We start from the raw sequence: 24,828 nt of genomic DNA, 5'->3' as shown, positions 1-24,828 counted from the left end.
TACTGTCTTGCTGTGGAACTACTCCTTTCTCCAGGTCATTTCCAAATGGTGGAGGAAGAAATCAATCCCAAGACCCTTTGTTTGTAGGGCTTCTTGTAGCTTGATGCTCTCCTCATATATTATTTCTACAACTGCAAGCACTGAGTCAGGTTTCATCCATGTGCAGAGGATATTTCATCATCTTGAAGCCAGGATAACTATGAGATACTATGAAAATCCTGTCTCAATGCATTCTTGTTAATGACTGAAAGGAGAAAAACAAGCTTGGGCTCAACCTTAGCTAGACTATGAGACTGAAAATTCAAGGGTCCCCCATTTCCAGAAACTATCCAAGTTTCTGGGAATTGCAGTTCCCCAGATAGAACTGCTGCAACTGCTGCTGTATAGTTGGGTCTTCCCCTAGACATGACTCTTGCTCAAGAACAATTAGCAGCTCTAGTCAGAAGGGTTTTTTCTGTAGATCCATTTTGTGCATCAAATGTGCATCTTTTGCAGACTGGAAGGTCCTCTTGCTGGTCACTTATGCTTTATGGTTGAACTTTTGCAATGCACTTATGTGCAGGGCTGCTTTTGAAAACCATTTATAAGCTACGCTTGGTCCAGAATGCATCAGAATAAGTGGTTCTGAGTGCACTTTGGTTCAGCTATACTAATTGTCAACAGGCTTCTAGGCAAAAATTCAAGGTGCTGATCACTATCTATGAAGCCTTTTACAGCTTAGCGCCTACTTATCTGTGGGTCTCATAGCTTCTCGTGCTATGTCTGTTCGCTCTACTGTATTAGATCTAATAATGTGGCCTGCTCCATACCATCATTAAACACTAATCTCATGGGGGTTTGGAGATATGCTTTTCCGTGATCGTATTTGCCCTATTGCATAGTATCCTATCTCCGGAAGTCTACACAGTCCTAACCTGATATTGTTGTTTAGGAAAGTCCTTCACTGAGATTCTTTATATTGGCTCTTGAACAAATGATTTGGGATCCTGAGCTAAAATCAGGATTTTATTCCTTAGCTGTTACCATCTCTATCCCCAATATAATATTATGTTTTTGACTTTTATGTTTATTCCCTTGTTTTATTTCATGATGTTGTACATTGCGTTACTTATGAAGCTTATAAATTGAAGACAAAAATAAATGAAATAGAAATGAGCTTACCATAATTAACTAATGCCCAGAAACAGAGACATACTGATTTGTACAGCACAAATTTATCTCACTTAAAGGATTCTGTCATAATATATAAGATTAATTTGACTAGAAAAATAGAACTACTAGAAATATGCCTAGCACCTCACAGGATATTTTCATAGACAGATTTTTAGTTCCTACTAAGTATAGTTTAGCTCAAGATCCCTGGAATAAAAAAAATGGACATCTGTGCATTAAACTGTAAAAAATGCTAAATCCTAATAGCCAATTAAAGTCTAGAAGCCTTCAAACTATCCTTCAAGTTAATCCAAAGCGCAAGTCATTCATCATCCATCAAAAATTTTAATCAAGGCAGAGTGCTCCCTAGACAGAAAGAAGTCTTCCTGTGTATATACTAACTAGATTGCTCACCAGTTAAATGAGCAATTGAGATTGGCATATGGTGCTTACATAACAATTTATGGGCATTGAAGGATAAGCAGAACAATGGCAATATCAATATAGTTTAAAGGGCAATCATAAGACAATGCAGGAAGAGCATTTATGGAGCGCTTATCTTGTACTAGAAAGTCCTATCTTTAATGTCAAGGACGAACAAGATTTATAGAACACAATATATAGGGGGCCAAGATGGGGTGATTAGAGTAGCCAGATTTTAATCAGTAAGTTGCAGAGATAGTTGTAGTGAATATCCATGCAGTAAACTTCATTCTAATGTTCACGTATGCCAGTGCAAACACACATGTATAATACCAAATATACCCTATTCATATAAACTGCATAATTAAAAAAAAATTAATATACAAGACTGTAAATTACAATCATGATATAATGCTTACAACTATAAGCAACCCTAGAAAGGGAAAACTTTCACAGAAGAAGCAGCATTAATGATTAAGGGGAATCTCTACAAATATGAGGTTGCTATTAAAAACAACAAGCTCACGTCAATTTTGTCTGGCCCATTATAATAATGTCTCCTTCAACTTGTGTTATGTCATTACAGTGTGTGTTTCCAAACCATTTCCAGGGGAGATAATAATAGGAAATGGGAAATACCTAATGCACTGGCAGTTACTTGCTTAACAATCCCTTGTTCATGACTGCTTAAAGTTACAATTACGCTGGATTACTGGTGCTTATCAATGTTCTTTGAAGTTCTGGCCATCCTAGCACCCCGTAGTCAAATGATCACAATATATGCAACAGGCTTGCACTTTCAATGGTTTCAGTATCCTGTAGTCATGTGACTGCGATTTGCCATCTTTCTTGCTGGCTTCCCATAAGTTTATTTATATTTTATTTATATTTAAATTTGTATACCGCCCTTCTCCCGAAGGACTCAGTAAAGTCAATGGGGAAGCTAGCAGAGAAGGACAATTTATTTGGATAAGTTTCTCCCACCCATGTACCCCTTTCAAAGCCCTTGTGCCATCCACCATGTCCCATCTGTACACCTTTATGCTCCCTCCTGAACCTCACACCGTGCCTCCACAGCTAATTGTGCAACCTTTCCAGCCACTTTTGGACTGTTACCAAGCCTTGTTGAGTTTGTGCCATACCGCCCTCACCACTTGTGCACCCTCAACAGCAGCCACTTACCTGCCTCCCAGCCTACTTCAAATTCACCTGAGACTTCCTGCGGGCTTTCCCATTGTCTTTTGTTGTTGTAACCTGGCAGGAAGGAAATGCTCACCCAATGACCCATGATCCTCATTTAGCAATGGCAGTGGATGCAGGGATTGCCATCATTAAGCAATGTGACTGCATATTATTGTGCTATATGACTATTGTTTAGTGATGAAAATTCAAATCCCAGTTGCAATCATAATACAAGGACCACCTGTACTAGTGTTTTCTCTGAATCTAGTCCTATTCTGGCTCATCAAAATGTTTTGGGATTGTTGACTTCAATAATGGGTTTCAATTTAGTTTGCTACTGGTTTACCGTGCGCATGTCCGGGCGGATGCTCCTGCCGCTACCAGTTCACCCGATCCGGAGCAAACCGGTAGCAACCCAACACTCGTTGACTCCTACAATACTCAGAAAATTGTAGCTTTTGAGAGTAAAAACAGAACTGTAGTCCATCAATAACATATGGGACGTTGGTACTTTTTGACTTTGGTTGTTGTACTGATGATATTACCTAGTTTGGTAATGAAATACTTGCAAGAAAACTCACAGAGTACCAGGGACCTTATAGATCAACCCTGAGCCACTAATATTCCATTCCCTTCTATCGATGCTTACTCTATTTTGTAACAAGTTTTTCAGTCTAAAGACAATTATGGAAAACATTGCATTTTTCTTCTAGAATGTACAAGAATACAAATATATAATTTCTTAAAAAATTAATTCTTAGCTTCATTTAGCAATGAAAGATGAATTTGGGCAATGTATATTCATTCAAGAATATATAGGGAAAAAAGGACAAATCCTTGCACAAAGAAACCACTCATGTGGAACAGTCCACTTTCGAAGTGCTGCTGCATTCCCCCCCCCCCCCAAAGGACCACAGCTAGAGTGAGGGACACATGGAATGCATTATCAATGTATAATTACCATTTAAATGGAGAAAGAAAAGTTAAAGGGGAGGGAAGGGGGGATGATTTTTCCCCTAACAAAACAGTCTGCAGTCATCTTAATTTAGAAATGTGTTAGCAAATTATTTCCCCTCTATTATGCATTCATGCATAAATATGAGACAGAATTCCTTTTTTCAAAATAAAGCAACTTAATCTACTGCTTATTTTATTCCTCCTTATATCCAGGTGAAACACAAGTTGCTTATTTTAATTTTATGGTAAACTGTTCCTTATGCTTATAGCTGGGTCATATATGCCACTGATGACTCAATAATATTTATTTCTTTATTTCTATTTTCTTTTTTTCCATACCAAGCAATGACACAGTCACAATTCAATAGGCCTGAAGCATTAAAATAGCTAACCAATCTTTCGGTGTTAAAAATGCCATATATAGGTCAATATTGTATTCAAAACTCCCATAAAGTTGCACTTCGTTTTTTAAAAAAATAACTGAACAAGACAGAATTGGAATTTTTGAATGCTAAGCATGGCTTTATATTAATCCCTGGTATGGTGCTTACTAGTGAAAACGTACAAATACATCAATATTTTTTTCAAATTGTGTTTCATTGTCCTAAAACTAATTACACATTAACTCTGATAATATATATTAATTATGTGTGATATGTGAATGCAGCCAACATTTTGAATGTACTATATTGGATTAATGTTATGCCAAAGACAAACATTTAATCCCAACACTTATATGGACTAAAAAACTGTATTCAGGCATTGAATAACATGTATGAAGAATATTGGTTAAACCTGCCCATCACTTTACACGGAGAATGTCTAATAATGCAGGAAAACTGCTTAATCTCACAATTTCACAAATTGTGCTGCAAAACACTTAATGATATAGGAACAAATTGAATAAGAGGTTTCAGTAATCAGCCATTTTCTTTTGCTAAACAGAATTTACACATCATGCTTGTAAACACTGTTGAGATAAAAAACTTCGGATGGAAATTATATTATACATACCATATTTTCTGCGTAGCTCATCGTATTTTACTTTTCTTTCATGTCTCCTGCAAAGGTTATTAACATTAGAGAATGTAACAAATATTTAAGATAATGTTTATAAAATAAAAATGACAAACCAGCGCTAACTAATAAAATTCTGTATAGCTATTAAAATCATAGAAAACGGATTATATCTACTGTCATTTTTATCCATAAATTCAATATCAATTATTCCAAATTTTATCTGTATTGATTTCCAATAACTGAGCACACTTAACAAATGTGTTATGAGTACCAGCCAACCTTTTTAAATTTTAGCATATTTAATGGCTTCTAAAATGAAAGTTTTGCTTAACAACTGTGACAAGAAAGGTTGTTAAATGAGTCAAAATTCACTGAGAAGCAGAAATTTTGGATTGAATTGTAGTCATAATTTAAGGACTGCCTGTAAACTAATTTACCTATTGCCTAGATTACTGCAACACAGTTTACATGTGGCTGCCCTTGAAGCTCATTTGGAAGCTTCCAGCTTATCCAGATCGCAGCAGCCAAACAGTCATAAGCATTTCTTGGTACCTTATGTGACACCATTGCTATGTCAGCTGTTTGGCTACCAATGGGCATTCAGATAAAATTTAAAGTACTGGTTATCAAACAATTTCAAAATAAAGAAAGTAAATGTTTAATTTACACACACACACACACACACACACTCATACTTCTTGGATCTCTCTTCTCCATCTATTGCAGCAGTAAAGTTAAAAAAAGAAGGTAAGATGCTGAATTAAGGGAGCAATTCATTAGGGCTTCATCTCAGAAAGAAATATGTCACAGGATACCCTATACATGATTAGTAGTGGAAATATATCGTAAGAAACAACAAGGTGTTATTGCCTCTGGAATTTTTATTCATTTTTAGCTCCAAAAATACATGGTTTCTCAATTTTTTCTTCTTCTTTCTATTTACATCCTAATGAGCCTCACTTGATCTGGAATAACCCTAAGCTTGTCCCTTCTTTGATTAGGTGCAGTAAGCTTTTTTAATTCCTGCATAAATAGGCATTTTATATGTTGTTTTAACAGTCTCTTGGAAAAATGAAATTAATAGAGTTCCCATGTAGCCTTCAGGTGAAGGTCTCTATCATTTTAGATATTTGTCAAGGAGACAAAGGCTCCTGTTCTGAAAAGCCACAAAACATTTCTGCAACTTTGTCTAAAAATGAATTATATTTCATTAGACTTTATGTATATTTGCCTGTGATTCTTACATACGTACGTTTTTAAAAACTGTACATTATGGAAGCCTCTAGACAAGACATTATTTTAAGAATATATTTATTTGATTTATATATTGGATTTCTATTTTCAGTGGCTACCAAAATTTTAAAAAACTCTTAGTTTAAAAACTAAAATTGTTAACACAGTCAATTAATAATTAAAAGCTTAACGAAAGAGCTATGCCTTTAAGATTTTTCTATATGTAAAAAGAAGGAAGCAATATTTAACTTCCAAGGGAGTTTGGTCCATAGCCCACAAGCAATAGAACAGGTTTCTCCTTCACTCCAGACTAACAATTGGGCTTCTTCAAAAAGACCTCTCTTGCAGATTAGGAATGGCTGCAACAGAAAAGGTACCCTGTAAACAGCCAGACACTGACTATTTGAGAGGGAGATGGGATGGCAAAAAAATATGAAAAGTAGTAAATAAACAAACAAACAAACTAGAGTTTTTGTTGTGCACCTGATCAATCCTAGTCAACCAATTCAGATCTCTGCAATCATGCTCTTTTAATGACCCCATAATCCCTTGCTGGGTGGAGTCTGGGCAGTTGAATGGAGCTGAACATTTACTGGCCAGATGCTCTTCTTGTTGTCAATGCGGAATTTCTTTTCAGCAGATATATTCTCAATGCGCCCAGAGAGAGAAATATCTGTCTCTACCTAGGTTTGAACTCATAGCCTCCTGATTATAAGGCGAGAACTACACCTCTAGGCCACTGTCCACTCAGTGCAGATCTCTGCAATGCATACACATTAAAAAGTATCATTATTTATCCTTACTTTGCTGTGAAGAACTGAATTCCAGCAGAATACAGTTAGTAGTTTTTGACTTATGACCAAAATTGGGACCAGAATTTCTGTTGCTAAGCAATACGCTCATTAAGCAAATCACTGTGTTAGTTAAGCAAATTATGTAGTCACTAAGCAAAATCTGGCTATTCTATTGACTTTGCTGGTTGAAAATAGTGATCATGTGACATAAATATATGCTGGTTGCCAAGGGCCCAAATTTTGATACATGACTATAGGGACTCTGTAACAACTGTCAAAGTAACTTTTCATGGTCACTTTAATAGCTTGTTAAATAATTGGTTCGAACTCAAGGACTACCTACAAAAAGAAGCAGCACTATGGCAAGGATACTGGCAGAATTTCAACACATGAATAGTCCAGATTGTTGTAATTTATTTCCTGCCACCCTTCCACTTGTGACCAGCAATAAACTTGGATCTTTGCTTGTGACAAGCCAACAAACTATTTTGAAGCTCAAAGCTTTTCACTAAGGACAGGGTGAAAGGCATCAGGAATCCTTTTCTGTTTCTGCAACCTAATAATATTTCAGTAGCTGATTTGCTAAGAGAGTGGTATTACAGTTAAAATTTTCCAAACTTACCGTTGAGCGTATTGCAGTCGTTTTTCTTCCCTATCACCAATAAATGTTTCTTCTTCTTCATTGGTTGCTCTCCTGAAAATGAGAAGATTTTCATGAACGTTTCAAAACATCTATATGTTCAGGTGGCATTACATTATTAAATTACCAAACTTATAATAGGGAATTATCCTATTTTTAATTTTACAGCCTCAAAGCATGCCCCTTTATAAACTGTAAACTAATCAAAAGTAATATCTTTACTGATTTATGATTAGGATGTATCTCAATCCCACATTATCAAATACTACTAAATTCACACTTTATCCTAAAATTTTAATTCAATTCTTAAATTAAATTAAATTTATCATTCAGATTTAATGTACTCTAAAATACTAAAGAGATTTGTTTTATATAAAAATAAATCTCATCTAATATACTTTCATGCATCAAAGTGGTTGATTTATCATGATACTTAACATGACAAATAGAATAATAAATCATGCAAGTATTACCAAATTTATTTTTCTGTTAAGAAGCCATTCACATTTCAATTCACATGGAAAAACAAGTATGAAAAAAGATCAATAAAAAAATAAATATTTCTTAACTATTAACTTTTGATTTGTTAGACAAAACAGGAAATTTCATTTACTAGTATTGTACTTTGACCATTTTAAGAAAGAACACTGACATCCAGTGGACATGTTATGTAAGAAATTAAAAAATTATTCAAAAAATACCATGAATGTATATATTTAATAAAAATGATCTACGGGACATTTGACTTGGTTTATTGGTATCCAAGTGTAGTTTAAAGACTAGTTTTCTCAACAGGTTTATATATAACATTGTATGTTAAGTTTACAATATCACATGAATGACTTGCAACTTCTGCTAGTTTCCCAGAAAGTGAATGGGGAAGCCAGCAGGAAATCACAAGGCTTTGGTAGTTTACAAACAGGCAGGCAAATGAGTACTAGAGTTAAGCAAGGTGGGAGGTTTGTGTCGAGTATATGCAGGATATGGAGGTGGGGAGGTCCTGCTGTGCTGTGTAAGTGCATGCTAGAAAGAGAGTGCTGTGACCTTACTTTATGGCCTCTTCCTAACTGGCTGCCCATTGATTTTGACTCTGAGGAGCCAGAAGAGGAGATTGCAAATGCCAATCACAAAGATGCAGCAACTATTTTAAGTGTTAACCAGTTGCCAATTGCCTACATTGGGCTCACACTGGGATGCTGGGATGGCCAAAACTTTGAGACCTGGTCATAAACACTATTTTTCCAGCATCAAAAAGTTGCTGAACAATAGTTGTCAACCAACAACTATCTGTATATTACATGTTTTTTCTTTAATGCCAACCTCCATATAAGGACAATTTAATGAGTACAGGCAGTCCTCGACTTATAACCCCAATTGAGTCCAAAATTTCTGCTGCTAAGGGAGACATTTGTTAAATGAGTTTTACCCCATTTTACAACCTTTCTTGCAACAGTTGTTAAGTGAACCACTGCAGTTGTTAAGTTAGTAATATCGTTGTTAAGTGAATCTGACTTTCCCATTGAGTTTGCTTGTCAGAGATGGCAAAAGGTGATAACATGACACAGGACACTGCAATAGTTACAGTATAAATATGAGTCAGTTGCCAACCATGTGAATTTTGATCATGTGACTATCAGGATGCTGAAATGGTCATGTCACTTTTTTCAGTGCCACTGTAACTTCTAACAGTCACTAAATCAACTATTTTAAGTCAAGGACTAGCTGTAATCCAAGAGCTACCACAGAGTCTATCTTGAGAGATCCATTCAGGAAGTTTTTAAAAAACTGATTAATAAATAAGCTTAACTGATAGGGTGAGGAGATAACTTGTCATTGTATATGCACTCTATCTCCTACAGCCCCAAAATTCAAGGAGATATCAAATTCAGTCTATTTAATCTAAACCGAAAAGCCCTGAAAAACAATCTCTCTATCAAGTATCGAGGTTTAATATCATTACCAAAAAGATTACACATGTGTGGATTTATTAGACAAAAATTTTTTTGTAAAAAAATATTCAGTTCTGAAAAATGATAATAGATTTTTTAAATGCAAAAATTACATTTGTCTTCTCTAGGATAATTATGGCTATCAACATTCTAGTAAGACTTAATTTCTGATACTATGATCAGTTTTAATATTCTTGCACAATGTTATTGTTGTGAATTTTTAATCTTGTTGTAAACTACCCAGTGTCATGTAACAACATATTTACTTTATAAATAGGCGTCATCTTGCACGCATTTGGAACAAAGGAAAAAAATGCTACAAACAATATCTAATATACAGCCTCTGCCAAATATAAAATTACTCACAGCTTTAAAACGTAGTCATAGATAAATCAAATGTGGTAAGTTTCTGCAATCATAAGTCCCATTTATACATTTTTAAGATTTTTTGTTGTTGTACAGATACAACCATATATTATTTTATTTTCTAAAATTCCTGTGAGGTCCAGAAAGGCTCCAGGGATATCCTTGGTAATAAAAATCATGTTAGCTAAAAGTTTTATAATTTTTCACTTAATTGCGAGTAATGTGAGCTTTACATATACACTCTCTAAAAATTATTCAGGTAGGGAATGCCTGGCAGCTGCCAAGAGAGACCTCTGTGTGTGTATAATAGCTCAGGTCTAATATTATTTCATTATATTTGTTGCATTTTCTTTGGTAATTCAAGATGATAATTATTCAAGGTGCTATTCCCTTATTCAAGTTTTCCCTAATTATGTTTTTCATTTGATTTTTTCTTTCTAGCATGTAAATAGGGTCGTTATTGGTAATCTTCAATTTACAACCACAATTGAGGCCAAAATTTCAGCTGCTAAGCATGGCAGTTGTTAAGTGAGTTTGGTCCCAATTTTATGACCTCTTTTGCCACAGGTGTTAAGTGAATTAAGTTAATAAGCAAATCTGGCTTCCCCCATTGAATTTGCTTGTTGGAATCAAGAAAATCTATTCAGAAAGGATGGGTACCTTTCGGAACGGCGGCGACATCTGCAGTAGCAATAACAGCAGCAACAAATCATGAGCACCAGAATGATGCCGACAACAATAGCTATAGTGATGATGATTTCTTCCAAACTTGCTGAAAGCCAGAAGTAAAAAAATGTTAGAAAAGGTAGAAAATCTAGCCATTATAAGAGTTTGTCATGGAAAAAAGTGAGTTATGTCCATTATAATGGGTGATAGAGGGAGCCCCTCGTGGCTCCCGTGTGACACCTCTCCTGCGCAGACTGCACTGGCTACCTGTGGCCTTCCGGGTGCGCTTCAAGGTGTTGGTGACAATCTTTAAAGCGCTCCATGGCATAGGGCCGGGTTATTTACGGGACCGCCTACTGCTACCAAATACCTCTCACCGACCCGTGCGCTCTCACAGAGAGGGACTCCTCAGGGTGCCGTCAGCTAGGCAGTGCCGTCTGGCGACACCCAGGGGAAGGGCCTTCTCTGTGGGGGCTCCCACCCTCTGGAACGAACTCCCTCCAGGACTACGTCAACTTCCGGATCTCCGAACCTTTCGTCGCGAGCTTAAAACATACTTATTCATCTGCGCGGGACTGGATTAGGTTTTTAAAGTAATTGGTTTTAAGGGGTTTTTTATTATTTATACTGTTTTAATGATTTGGGCTTTAGAATAAGTTTTTTAATTGTCGTTTTAATCTGTATTTATATGTGTTTTAACTGCCTGTAAACCGCCCTGAGTCCGTAGGGAGATAGGGCGGTATATAAATATGATAAATAAATAAATAAATAAATAAATTATGCTTACAGGCATACTCTTATTAAAGCACTGTTGTGTACTTGTCTGGTAAAAAGGCAGATCTATCACTACAATATCTATTTGCTAAATTTAGATAATTTAATTTTTTATGACTCTGCAATTGTCCACTTTTCATAATCCGTATTTCAGCAGTGTGTGTTCATTTATTACCTACTTTACATTAATAGGAAGATGTCATGAGATGCAAAAATGAAAAAGACCATGTAATCAATGGAGCTGTAGTTAATGCTATGCCATAATTCAATTTGTCTTTAGCTTATCTCAGAACATCCACTTCAAAAAATACGAAGTTTATAAAAATGAGTGGGACAATCTGCGTATCACACCAAGCTAAAAACTAACACCCTATGGGGAACATAGTTCACGAACCAGACAAATAGCATGTAGTTCCAATATGCATTATAAAACAGTCATTTATAGATGTAACAATATTTGTCTTTTGTAAGATTCAATTTATAGCCAATATTTCTGTTATGGAGAGCCTTCAAGGTGATTAACAAAATTATAGACACATACTGAATATAAAATTGTAAAAAATATAATTTAAAATTATTAACAAACACTAAAATCAAATTAACATTTGAAAGCCAAATAAAAGCAATGCATCTTTACAAATTTTCTAAAAATTTAGAGTGGGGTCAAAAATGTTAGAGGGCCTGCTCCATAGCTGGGATGAATACAGGACAAGGTTCCTTCCTCGGTGCAAAAAAAAAAAAGTGGGGGTGGGCAGACTACAAGGGCATCCTGCTAATCCTAAGAACTGCATCAAATATCAGACAGGTTTTCCACATTTTAGTCATTACAAAACTATTTTCCTGCACTGAATACATTCTCTCTTCATGTTTCACATTTATGCCGAAAAACCATTATTAGCTGTGTTTTGATATCACAATAAATATTACATAGAATTCATTTTGATGGAAATACTCCAGAGAATCCAGGCTGCATGATCATTCTTCATCTTTTCACTTCTAGTGCAGCCTTTACATCCTTTCTAAATTAATGGAAAGTTGGAAAGAAATTATTTAAGGGGGGTTGGGAGTCTGTCGGAAGTGTCTTGGCGACGTTTCGACGAAGTATCATCATCTTCAGCTTCATGCTTCTGGGAGCAATGTGTGATCGCAGCTGTTTCTTCCTTTTAACTGCTAGTGGGGGTTTGAACTGATTGGGTGGGAGCTTGGCTGTGCTCTGATTGGATGGGGGGATTTTGGTGCTCTGATTGGCTGGGGGTGTGTCCTGTTTGGGTGGGAGCTTGGTTGTGCTCAGATTAGTCTGAGTTGCAGGGGGATTTGATTTGCTCTGGGTTGAACTCCAGTTGTGCAGGTCCTATGAAGTGACTGGGAAAATAGCTTTGATACATTAACTGGGTGGATATCAAATTTTCAAATGATACTAAGCTGGCAGGAAGAGCTAACACCCTTGAAGATAGGCTCAAGATCCAGATGGATCTTGACAGACTTGAACGCTGGGCCCTATGTAACAAAATGAAACTCAATGTAGAAAAAAGTAAAGCCCTACACTTAGGCAAGAAAAACCAAAAGTACACATATAGACTGGGTGAAACCAGGCTTAATAGCAGTAACTCAGAGGGATCTTGGAGTCTTAGTGGACAACCAGCTAAGTATGAGCCAGCAGTGTGCAACTGCTGCCAAAAAAATGAATGCAATCCTAAACTGCATTAACAGTGGGATACAATCAAGATCAAGTGAGGTACTAATAGCACTCTATAAAGCTTTAGTAAGACCACAGCTAGAATATTACATCCAGTTTTGGTCACCACACTATAAAAAAAGATGCTGAGACTCTAGAAACAGTGCAGAGAAGAGCAACCAGGATGATTAGGGAACTGGAGACTAAAACATATAAAGAACAGTTACAGGAACTGGGCATGGCTAGTCTAGTGAAGAGAAGGACCAGGGCAGACTTGATAGCAGTCTTCCACAGAGAGAAGGGGGTCAAGCTACTTTCCAAAGGACCTGAAGGCCAGACAAGGAATGGATGAATAAGGAGATTCAACCTGGAAATAAGGAGGAATTTTCTGACAATGAGAGCAATCAACCAATGGAAAAGAAGTTGCCTTCTGTTGTGGGAGCTTCATCACTGGAAGCTTTCAAGAAGAGATTGGACTGCCATTTGTTAGAAATGGTGTAGGGTCTCCTGCTTGGGTGGGGTTGGACTAGATGACCTATAAGGTCCCTATCAACTCTGTTAATCGGTAATCTGTAAGTGTGGACTTTTAGTTAACTGGTCCTGAAGAAGTGGACAGGTCCCTGCAGCTGTGAAATCTGCCACCTTTGTTCTGAATCCATGACTCTCCTGAGAAAGGCACATGATAAGGTCCAAGCGGTTAATGCATGTCTGTGGGAAAGGAGATGGTAATTCACTCCTTTTCAAAAGGCCTTCTTTGGACCCTACTTTGTTGGGCAACGATCACCCATCATCAACTTTTCCTTTTTAGAAAAGTTGTTGAGAGGATGATAAGCATCTTTCTGAAGAATTATCTTTCACTCCTGATAGGGTACCACTTACTCAGCCAGAGGTAGTGTACAATATGGGGATCCTCCTGGAGTTGTAGCTCCTGCTTGAGGAACAGCAGCATATGTAACAAATTCATTTTATATGCCAATTGGAATTATTTCTGGATCACAAGACCCTATTTCCTGGTCACTGATTTTTATTTTATTTTTTACTGTAATAAACACTACATAGTATTGGTGTTGAAGACTACATGGAATCTAGAATCTTGTTCAGAATGCAGCAATGCATGCCATTTGGGACACCTACAAATTGCCCACATTATCTCTCTGTTGTATGAGTTGCTATGACTCCCAGTTTTCTATTGCGTGAAAATTAAAGTGCTGTTATTATTTGTAAAGTCCCATATGGGGACTTTATAGGACCAGATTATTTGAGGGACAGTCTCTTCATCAGGTCAGCTACTAATTCCATTAGATTGGTTAGGGTGAGTTTGCGCCAGGTCCCCATTATCAAATATGGTTACCTGGTAGGTCTTAGAAAGCAAAGTTTTTCTGTAGCTGCATCTATCCTATGGAACAGCCTCTCCCCTGAAATATGGAAGACCGTTTTACCCTTCTTGCCTCCTGAAAGGCCATTAATATCTGGGTGTTCCATCAGATGCAGATAAGAGACTTCTGTAGTGTTTTTTCAGAAGATGCTGATATGGCACTGATGAGTTTTAATCTTTTGGTTTTTTAATTGTATGTTTGTTAATCCTTTATGGTGTTTTACACAATACTGATAGCCATTATTTTTCCCCCAATAAATAAAACAGCAATCCCATCTCACAGGTGACAGTGAACTAAATGTTCTTCCATAAAGAGATTGTAATTATGTTCTGGCCTGTGCTAATTTAACATATATACAAGATTACATACCCCAACATATTGCCCAGTAAGACTTTGTAAGTGAACACAATGATGATGGTGGAATTATTTTGTTTGCAGGATAATCCATACAAGTAGAATTTTTGTTGCACCAAAGACACTGTGAGGAAAAAGAATGAAAAATAAAAACAAGTTTATCAGGAAGTATGAACCAAGCTTATTATTAAATTAGCAGTTTTATCAAAATTATAATCAATGCTTTTACAACATTATCAGTACCAGCAAAACCCAACACACTGGCAATTTGATCTGTATAAATCCTTAAAGTTTAATTTTTTCATCATTACGTATTAATATTTACACCCCATCTTTACTGCACTATTCCAGGTAGTTTACATAATACTCTTGCCAATTTTCCCAACATCCCTCTGACGCGGATTGGGCTGAGAGGAATAAAAATTGGAATTTCTTGATATAAAGTCCAGAACCTTAAAACTATAACAAAATATCAGTTATGGCAGGAAATGTTTTGCCTCATTAATGCTTTGTACAGATTGAATGAAATTATGTCATATTTCATCTTGATTTACCAAGATACCATTTTTAAAGGCTAGCAAGCTATAACAGCTGGCACATTTACCTTACAGATAGTCCTTGACTCCTTCATTAAGCAAAGTAGTCATTAAATTGCATACAATTTTATAATCTTGTTTGCTGGAGCCATTAAGTGAATCACCATAATTATTAAGCAAATCACTCTGGTTATAAATGAATTCAGGGTCCCCCAGTGATTTTGCTTGTTGGAAACCCCCTGGGAAAGTGATCACATGATCCCAGGACCTGGCAATTATTGTAAATACATGCTGGCTGCCAAGCACCCAAATTTTGATAATGTGACTGGAAATGGGACACTGCAACACAACTTAAAGTTGTTCTTAAAACAAGTAGTCGTAAGTCAAGGACTACTTGTATTCGATTTGTTTCAGGTCAACTTCCTTAAATTAACCAGAAGAGTTTTAAAAATGCAAATAGTCTTCACCTTATGACTAGCAAATGTTCAAAGTTACAATGGACTTCTAAAAGTTACAAGTTGCAAAGTTCAGATAGCTAGGCCCCCTTCCCCATGATTGCATTTTGGGTTTCAGCAACTGGCTCCCACTTACCGCCATTTGCAGTGGTGGCAATTTACACTTTTGCCAAAAATCAGCATTTACTTCCAATTTTTGGCAAAACCATCCCATAGCGAATAATGGGTTTACTTAAAACTTGTGGCATTCACTGAATGATTGTGGCGTTTGCTTAATGTTCATGGCAATGCATCTAAGAATTTCTATTAAAAAGGCTGTAAAATCTGGTTAACCAAATGATTATCACTTTACAACCATCATGACTTATGCTCATAATTGCAAGCTTCATTTCTGTTGTAAATTGAGAACATCATATTATTTCCCATTCTTTATCTTGGTAGCTGAAAATGCGTTTTATACTAATATGAGCAAGAAATAAAAACATAATTTCCCAGGAATTCAGAATCTTTATAGAGGCTTTATTTATAAAATTATTCCATTGAACAATTTTATTTATGAACACTTCTATGATAAAATCCAGATGTATCTTTCCTAAGAACAATGCTGACAAGGCTGTAGTAATTTCCCTGCTGCATTTATCATCCAATTATCAACACAACTCAACATCCCCAGAATTCAGGACTTAATGATTCTAAAACATTTATATTGCTTTAACAATTTCAATATGGCTTAGAAGGTATATGTTCTGAAAAAATTCAGGGTGCATAGATACCATTTTTACTAGAAAATTGGGATTGGTATCAGAAAATTTATCAGTCTTCTTTCCTTTTTCTACACTCTTTTATGGATTTATATCTATAAAATAATTAACTTGGGCTGAGTAAAAAAGGGGAGTGTTTTGAAATATTACTAACAAAGTAATGGCTGTTTATTTGGCTGTTACAATGCCAGGCTTTTCTGCAAAGAAGGCAATTAGCTGTTCTGTTCTGCTTCCTGAAAAAAAGGGGTCACACAACTCTAGGACTCTGCCTTAATGAACCCACTCATGAATGAGGAGAAGAATTTGGCATTATTCAGTTTCCACAATTTTATATACTAATTTCTTATTCCTTGACACATAATCAGATTAATGAAACATGATGTGATTCTTGCTTCACTGGTTGTATTCTGCCTTCCCACCCCCCTTTATCAAAGATATTCTCGCCTGCTTTGTCACTGACTCTCTCTTCTAATATATTCGGGTTTTAGACTCACTTGTGTTCTTTTCTTTCTCTTTTCTTGCTGAATCTAAAGTTCTAACTATAGCAAAAGAACCGAAGAACCCTTAATTAAATGGCTATCACACAAGAGAAAACTATTGGGATAAATGCTGTAGACAAATAATAAGGTCACTGTTATAAATTAAGCCATTCTGTGTAAAAGTTTATTATTCCGCTGAAATCATTTTTTAAAAAAAATACTAAATATGATCTCAACTAAACAAGTGTTTATGCATGAACAGCTCACAATCCAAATTCAGGAAAGTGAAACAAAAATCAATATTGATTTTAAGCCATTATCAGAATTTACCTGGACATGAAATAAGCATTATATGAATTCATGCTAAGAGATTAATTTTTAATTAAAAAGTACACAATATTGCTAGTTCTCAAGTTATGACCGTAATTGTTCACAGAATTCAGTCATAAGTCATTATAATTGTTGACCTGGTTATCACATTGGACCCAATTTTACAACTTTTGTTGCAGTTGTTAAGCAAACATCATGCTCATTAAACAAAGAGATAGTTATTAAGTTTGGGCGCTATCTAACAAAATGAAATTCAATGGTTGAAAAAGTAAGGTTCTACTTTTAGGCAAGAAAAACAAAATGCATAGGTACAGAATATGTGGTACCTCGCTCAATAGTAGTAACTGTGAGAGGGAACTTGGGAGTCCTAGTGGACAACCATTTTAATATGAGCCAGTGTGAGCAGCAAAAAAGCCAACACAGTTGTAGGCTGCATAAACAGAAGGATAGAATCAAGACCATGTAAAGTGTTAATACTACTTTATAATGCCTTGATAAGGCCACACTTGGAATACTGCATCCATCATGGTTGCCATGATGTAAAAAAGATGTTGAGACTCTAGAGCCATGATGGTGAACCTATGGCACGCGTGCCAGAAGTGGCACTCAGAACCATTTCTCCAGGCTCGCGGAGCCATGGCCTGCTGATCTTCCAGGTTCTGGTGTGTCGGCCAGAAACCAGTTCATCTGGTTTCCAGCATGCATGCGTGTGTGAAGACTAGCTATAGGTTTGAGTGCCAAAACATGCAGAGAGGGGATTCCGGCGGCCGCTTCCTAAGGAAGCAGAGCAATGTAGGGTGGGGCTTCCCTCCCTCCCTGCCCATGGGCTTCTTGTGCGGATCCAGGTGGTCCGGAGCACCAGTGGACCAGCAGCCAGTGAGGGCAGGGTGGTGATGGTGGACTACTTGCACAGATGACCCTGTGGCCTGGACTCCTCCCGTTGGAAGCCATTATTCCCCGGCCGGCAGCAGTGCTCTTGGCCCCACCACCTTGGCAGCACCATGCACCAGCTGGAGAAGCTCAGAACATGCTGGCTTGCCTGAGCTCCTCCCGCTGGGAGCCGCAGGCTGAACAGGTGTGGCTGGCAGGGCTTTGGCAGCTGGTGAGGATGGGGTGGTGGTGGGCTGCCTGCACAGATGATCCTGTGGCCACCATCAAAGCAGAGCCGAAACACCCCTCTTGGCTCACTCAACCAACCGCACGGGTCGCCTGGGCTCCGTTCCTCCTGCGCAGCTATACCGCCCCAGAAGAGCAACAGCAGTGGCAGCTGCAGGGGTAAGGGAAGAGCGACTGGCCGGCTCAGGCGCACGGGGCAGCATTTGCTGACAGGGCAGGCAGCTGCCCCTCCTGCGGCTCCTTCCCTGGTGTACGGCCGGAGAGCCTGGCTTGGATGGCAGTGCAGCAGCTGGGGTCAAGTGCAGATTGGGCCCATCACCAAGCCCCCACCATGCCCAATGCCACCCAAAAACACTGTTGCCACAATCTCCACTGCCTGGAGATCTCCGCTGCCTACTTGATTACAAAAACGGGGTTTGCAGAGGAAAAACAAAAGCATCACAATTTCTGGTGCTGCGCAGGAGGTGTAAGGCAAGGCAGCTAGCCACTCTGCCTGCCCTTTCTCCAGACAACCCAGGAGAAGGGCGGTTGGCTTCTTCTTCTGGCCTAGGAGGGGCCAATTTGCGGGCTCGGTTACCGGCAAGAGCAGCCGCTGCCACACTAGTGGGTGCAAGGTGACATGCCGCTTCCAAGCCAGTTTGAACAGGGACCTGAGAGCCGCACGAAGACAGCTCGCCCAAAAGAACTATGGCAGAGCCTTGCAGCTTTATCTTCCACCTTGCCTCTGGGAACAGCCCCTCCTCCTCCTCTGCCTTTCCCCTTCCAGCAGTGTACTGTTTTTCCAAACACCCGGGCCAGGCCAGACAGCAATTCCCAGGGAGGTGCCCTGATCGAGGAGGCTCAGTCTGTATCCTGTGGCTTGCATAAACCGCTCCCTCCCCTTTCAAAATAGCCACCCAGGACTTCCCTCAGGCACCCAGGGCAGGCATGCAGCTCTTCTTCCGAGAAGTCTGTGTGTGTGTGGGGGGGTAGAGGCTGGTGCCCTGGCAGAGATGGGCTTTGGTTGCTCTTTCTGCTGCGACCCCGAACCCTTGCCTGGACTCCTCCCCGCTGGGTGCCAGGTTTCCCGGCAAGCATCCTGCGCCTTTGCTGCCTCAGTCGGAGCCTGATTCCAGAAGTGGCCCAGGGAAGCGCAGAGGTCAGGACTCGGTTGGTGAAGCATAAGGCATGGCGCTGCCACCAGAAAACACTGTTGCCGCGATCTCAGGAGGAGAAAGCTAGGACTTGATGGGGGGGGAGGAAGTGCGGAGATCGGAGAAGGCAGAGAAGGCAGGAGAAAGGTAGGACGATGGGGGGAGGAAGTATGGAGATCAGAGAAGACAGGAGAAAGGTAGGACTTGATGCAGGGGGGGGGGGAAGTGTGAGGATCGGAGAAAGCACAGAAGGCAGGAGAAAGTTTTCCTCCCTGGAAATACACATTGCAGAGTTGCGCATCCTCCTACTCCTTCTCCGCACACTCACACTCACTTTCTCTTTCCTCCTGGCTAGATCTGCCGCCTGAAATTCAGGGAGGAGATTGCAGCCCTGCCGCCCAAAAATGCTTGCCGAGATCACGGCAACAGTGTTTTAGGGTGGCAGCGCCTTGCCTTACATCCCCTGTGCAGCACCTGCTTCACCAGCTGAGTCCTGACCTCTGCGCTTCCCTGGGCCGCTTCTGAAATCAGGCTCCGACCGAAGCAGCAAAAATGCAGGGCACTTGCCGGGAAACCTGGCACCCAGCGGAGAGGAGTCCAGGCAAGGGTTTGGGTCGCAGCAGAACGGACAACCAAAGCCCGTCTCCGCCGGTGCACCAGCCTCTACCCCCCCCCCCACACAGGTACTACTCAGAAGAAGAGCTGCTTGCCGGCCCTGGGTGCCCAAGGGAAGTGCTGGGTGGCTATTTTAAAAGGGGAGGGAGCAGTTTATGCAAGCCACGGGATACAGCCTGAGTCTCCTTGATCGGGGCGCCTCCCTGGGAATTGGTGCCCAGCCTGGCCCAGGTGTTTGAAAAAACAGTACACTGCTGGAAGGGGAAGGGGGGAAGAGGAGGAGGGGCCTTACCCAGAGGCAAGGCGGCAGATAAAGCTGCAAGGCTCTGCCATAGTTTTCGGGCGAGCCAAACCAGCAGCCTCTGCTCGCATCAAGGAACCAGCAGCTGGGCAGGAGGAAGATAAGGATGGGCGCAAGGTGACACGCTGCTTCCAGCCCAGTCCGGCTGGTGGGTGGGTGAGTAGGCAGCCCTCAGGGAACAGCGCTGCACTGGGTGACACATCTCCCGGTTGTAGGCTGCATGCAGGGCCGAAGGTGGAGGGGTAAACTTCCCCAGCTGGTGGATGGTGGTGGGGCTGAGAGTGCTGCTGCAGGCTGGAGAACAGCTGTCACACCAGGGCCAGTAACTGGCCGGTAACTGGTTGTCTTCTGTTATGAGGCATACCAGCCCTCTTGAAAAAAGTGGGATGCGCACGGGGAGTTTGATGGGTGGTCACACGCACATGTGCAAATGGGTGCGTCCATTGCATTATGGGTGCTGGCTCGCACGCTCGGACTTTTGGCACACAATACCAAAAAGGTTCGCCATCACTGCTCTAAAGAGTGCAGAGAAGAGCAACAAAGATGATTAGGGGGACTGGAGGCTAGAACATGAGGAACGGCTGCAGGAACTGGGTATATTTAGTTTAATTAAAAGAAGGACTAGGGATAACATGATAGCAGTGTTCCGATATCTTAGGGGCTGCCAAGAAGAAGAGGGAGTCAAGCTATTCTCCAAGGGCAGGACAAAAATCAATGGGTGGAAACTAATCAAGGAGAGAAGCAACCTAGAACTAAGGAGAAATTTCTGGACAGTTAGATCAATTAATCAGTGGAACAACTTGCCTCCAGAAGTTGTGAATGCTCCAACACTGGAAGGTTTTTTTAGAAGATATTGGATAACATTTGTCGAAAGTGGTATAGGGTTTCCTGTCTAAGCAGGGGGTTGGACTAGAAGACCTCCAAAGTCCCTTCCAACTCTTGTTATTCTGTTTTCTCAAAGGTAACACTGTGATTACGTGAATCCATTTACCTATTGGGTGTTTTTTGTTGAAAGTAAAAACCAAAAACTAAGAAGGCCATTGACAATCATAGTCAAGTAACTGTGCAATGTTGCAAATGGCTGTACAGGTAAGTCAACTGCCAGGCACCCAAAATGTGAGCATGCAAGCGGGTTGGTGGTGGTGGCGGGGGTGGTGGTGTTGCATCTATTGTAGTTTGAAAACCAGGTTATAAGTAACCAGTTGTAAATCAAGGATTACCTGTAGTCACATTTACTTCAGAGTTTTAAAATACATTGCACATTAAACACATTCGTTTATAGAATTCAGAGACAACTTTTTTCTTTCATGAAAAACCATATTTAGTAAATCATTTACAAACTCATATTTATCTCAGTCCTTCTTCCCCCCACCTTCTTTCAGACTTTTTACAGTTTATCTTCATGTATAATTAAATATATTAAGATTTGGTAACAAATCACAGCTTGTACAACCAACCAGGTTAAACTGAAATTGTGATTTAACAAAATTTCACAAGGGATTAGGAGCCCACGCAGGTAAAATAAGCTTGAAGTTTCAATTACTAATTACCAAACAATGGCTTACTCCTATCAATGAAATAGCTTTCTTTTTCCAAATATTTATGACACCTTCCTTACATTTGAAAACTCAGCAGGAAGCTGTCAGCTATCAGAGGTAAAAAGAAACATAACTCAAAATTGCATCTTTACTGTATTCTAGGGAACGGTAACCATAACAGAGAGTGACAACTGCTGAGTGGGGCAGAAATACAAATTCATAATTTATAGCCAGCCAGATCTCAAACCTTTTGTGCTCTCCTTGCAGCTGCACCCTCTTTGAAAATTTGGATTTCTTATCTATGCCCCTCAGTGTTCAAATATAGCACAGTCTTCTTTATATTCTCTGCAGTCTGACTCTTTTGTTCACATAAACCTCGCCACTATAGGCTGAACATTTTTAAGTCACTGAGCTCTAAATGTTGTTGTATTATAGTTGCCAATGACCTATTGTTTACTGATAAACAAAAAATGTTTGCATTAAAAAAAATTATGTCCCTGCCCACAAAATTCAGTAAAAATATTTAAAATTTTCCCTTGGTTCAATAAAAATGAAAATACTTACTGCAGTATTTTTTATACAGGCTTCACATTTCATTCCAGTAAAATCAGAACATGCTGAAAAAAGAATAAAAAATAATTGCATGGGAAAGTTTAAATCTGATAGTTGAAAATTTTCTGACAAAAATGTATAGATACAGAAGCAAAGGAGAGTCAAATTTTCAGAGTGAATAAAATACATATAAATACTTCAAAAGCGAATGCTTTTCAGGATGCTGAAAAAAGATGCTAGCCTTTGAAAGCCTTTTGTTATATAAATTTCAAGTACACCTAAATAAAGCACTGTAATTGAGTAGCAAAGTACATTTTACAATAAATTCCAATATTGTAACATAATAAATATGTTCAAAGCTAGGTTGCAAAGCATATTCAATGTTTATCTGTAGTATTATACAAAAACAATAACTAGAATAAAATTAAAATAGTATTTACAAACATTTATCTTGTAAGTAGCATTTTCTAGTGATTTTTTAGCTATAAAATAGTCAAGAACTGCAACCATTTCAGAAAAATTTCCATGTAGTCATTAAAGACTAACTTATATTTACACGCTTTACAACATTTTGTTTGGGTATTTTAAATAGTTAATATATATTTATTTTAAATGGAAATTTCTGGAGAAATGTACTGTACAACTACAACTACAGAGTAACATAAAAGTGGACTGCATCTGCCATATGTCACAGGCAGATTAACATGCTTTTTTTTCATTCTGAAATTCCTCCCTCTCCTGCCCAACACACACTTTTAACTATAAAAAACTCAAGCCACTCTAAATCATCTCTAGATCAGGTTTCACTGACACCCATATTAACTGAACTAAGGACTGATGTACAGTCAATGTGGTAGAGAGAAGCAGAGATTTTAATCTGCTTGCCACCTTACCAGAGCATCCTTCCACTGGTGCCACACTGGGAGGGAAAGGGCAAAATGAGGCAGACAGAGACAAAGCCATTCAGATCACCCTTGCATTCCACAGTCATTAGTTGGAGTACTAAAGCAAGACGGCTTTGGGAAAAGAGAGCACACAACCTGAAAGAATTTTTTTTGTGTGGTATCTACTAGGAAATCCTGGCAAAGTGGAACATGTTTCTCCATGCAAGGAAAAGTAGAATACCATCTTGCCCAAGCAATAAAAGATGGCGGTTGCACTCTGTATGCAGCCCCTACCAGCTCCACTCTCCCCCTTGTTTCCTGCTGCTTTGTTCTCCTCAGTGTCTCTCCAGAATCCCAAGGTGCTTTTTCCAAAAAACAACTGGATTTTTTTTTCTTTTGAAAACATTTCATTTACAATCCAAGAAGCTTCCAGAACAAGAGGTTTCTTGGATGAGAAACAAAACATTTTCAAAAGAAAAAAAAAACCAAGTAAGTTTAAATGCCTTTTGAAAAATGCAACTTTGGGACAACCATGACTGGATGATTGAGAATCTTCAATCTCTCTCCAGAGCTTTTTTCATCCATCACCCAAGAGCTGTTTCCAGATGAGGGTTCCTGAGGAAATAGTTTTACTCCTTTACATTAATACCCTCCCTCCAAGTCTGCACATCCCAAACCTGGTCCTTTTCCTGCCCCAGGCAGCCCACCTTCTGCTTGTGTCAGTCTTACGGAAGTTGTACATACTTCTTGTCAAATTTAGTCTGCTTTCCATTAAAAGTAATCTGAAAATTTTTTTCAGGAAAGTTGAGATGAAGACACATAGCTAATGGAAGACAAAACATAATTTTTCCTTAAAGAGAATTGCTAATAACTTTTTTTATTGATATAGAAAAGAATCATAACTTAAGAGATGTTAAAATAGCTTTTTCTTATAACTGCAAGATAAGCAGCCCAAGTGAAACAGCAAATTGTGTCCTTCAATAAAGTGTTTAATACATTCAGTTCAATGATATACTGTGAAACTATCCATTGACCTTGGAGACTTTTGTACCAATGTATGAAAAGGCTTCAGTGTTATAGACCTTTTAGGCAAATGAATCACATGACCCTGACAATTGGAGTTCTTTGCCCTAATCTATCATCTCAAAAGGAAAATGTTCAAAATTCACATTTTTAAAACAAATCTATTAAGAGTTGAATAAGCTACAAATTACTAAAAAATAAAAACCAGCTCTTTAATAAATTAGAATTTAAAATGGTTAGTTCTTTAATACTATGACTAACAGCACTTTCAGAGATATTTTAATTCAGAAATGTTGAGGGGTAAATAAAATTCCTTCATCAACTAGCCCTAAGGCGTCTCATATGCCTGTTCTTACATTTTAAAATACCTACAATAAAGTCCACTTCAAATCCATAATATCCTGTCTAATTCACTTCTAAGGTATTTGGTGGAAAATATAGGAAGTGGTACCTGCAATAAAATCAGGTAGCTCCTGTAGGAGATTCAGCTAAACCATCCTCTTATAAGAGGAATGTCATTTCCACAACCTCTTAAAAGAAAAGG

The 24,828-nt window shown here is 38.8% G+C and overlaps 1 protein-coding gene across 1 annotated transcript in view; it reads right to left on the bottom strand.

The window, feature by feature from the left end:
• LOC131198772 (pituitary tumor-transforming gene 1 protein-interacting protein-like) overlaps window positions 1-24,828 on the bottom strand; it is a 28,121-nt gene that overhangs the window by 2,424 nt on the left and 869 nt on the right. Inside the window, exons 2-6 of the mRNA XM_058183812.1 lie at window positions 22,390-22,442; window positions 14,577-14,685; window positions 10,377-10,488; window positions 7,384-7,455; window positions 4,729-4,775 (exon numbers count right to left, since the gene is read on the bottom strand). Coding sequence (XP_058039795.1) covers window positions 4,729-4,775; window positions 7,384-7,455; window positions 10,377-10,488; window positions 14,577-14,685; window positions 22,390-22,442 — 393 coding nt within the window. The remainder of the gene's footprint in view (window positions 1-4,728; window positions 4,776-7,383; window positions 7,456-10,376; window positions 10,489-14,576; window positions 14,686-22,389; window positions 22,443-24,828) is intronic.

The sequence above is a fragment of the Ahaetulla prasina genome, chromosome 4 (assembly GCF_028640845.1).
Source record: "Ahaetulla prasina isolate Xishuangbanna chromosome 4, ASM2864084v1, whole genome shotgun sequence".
NCBI lineage: Eukaryota > Metazoa > Chordata > Lepidosauria > Squamata > Colubridae > Ahaetulla > Ahaetulla prasina.
The sequence above is the reverse complement of the archived record's forward strand: the minus strand, read 5'-3'. Positions and strand labels throughout refer to the sequence as shown.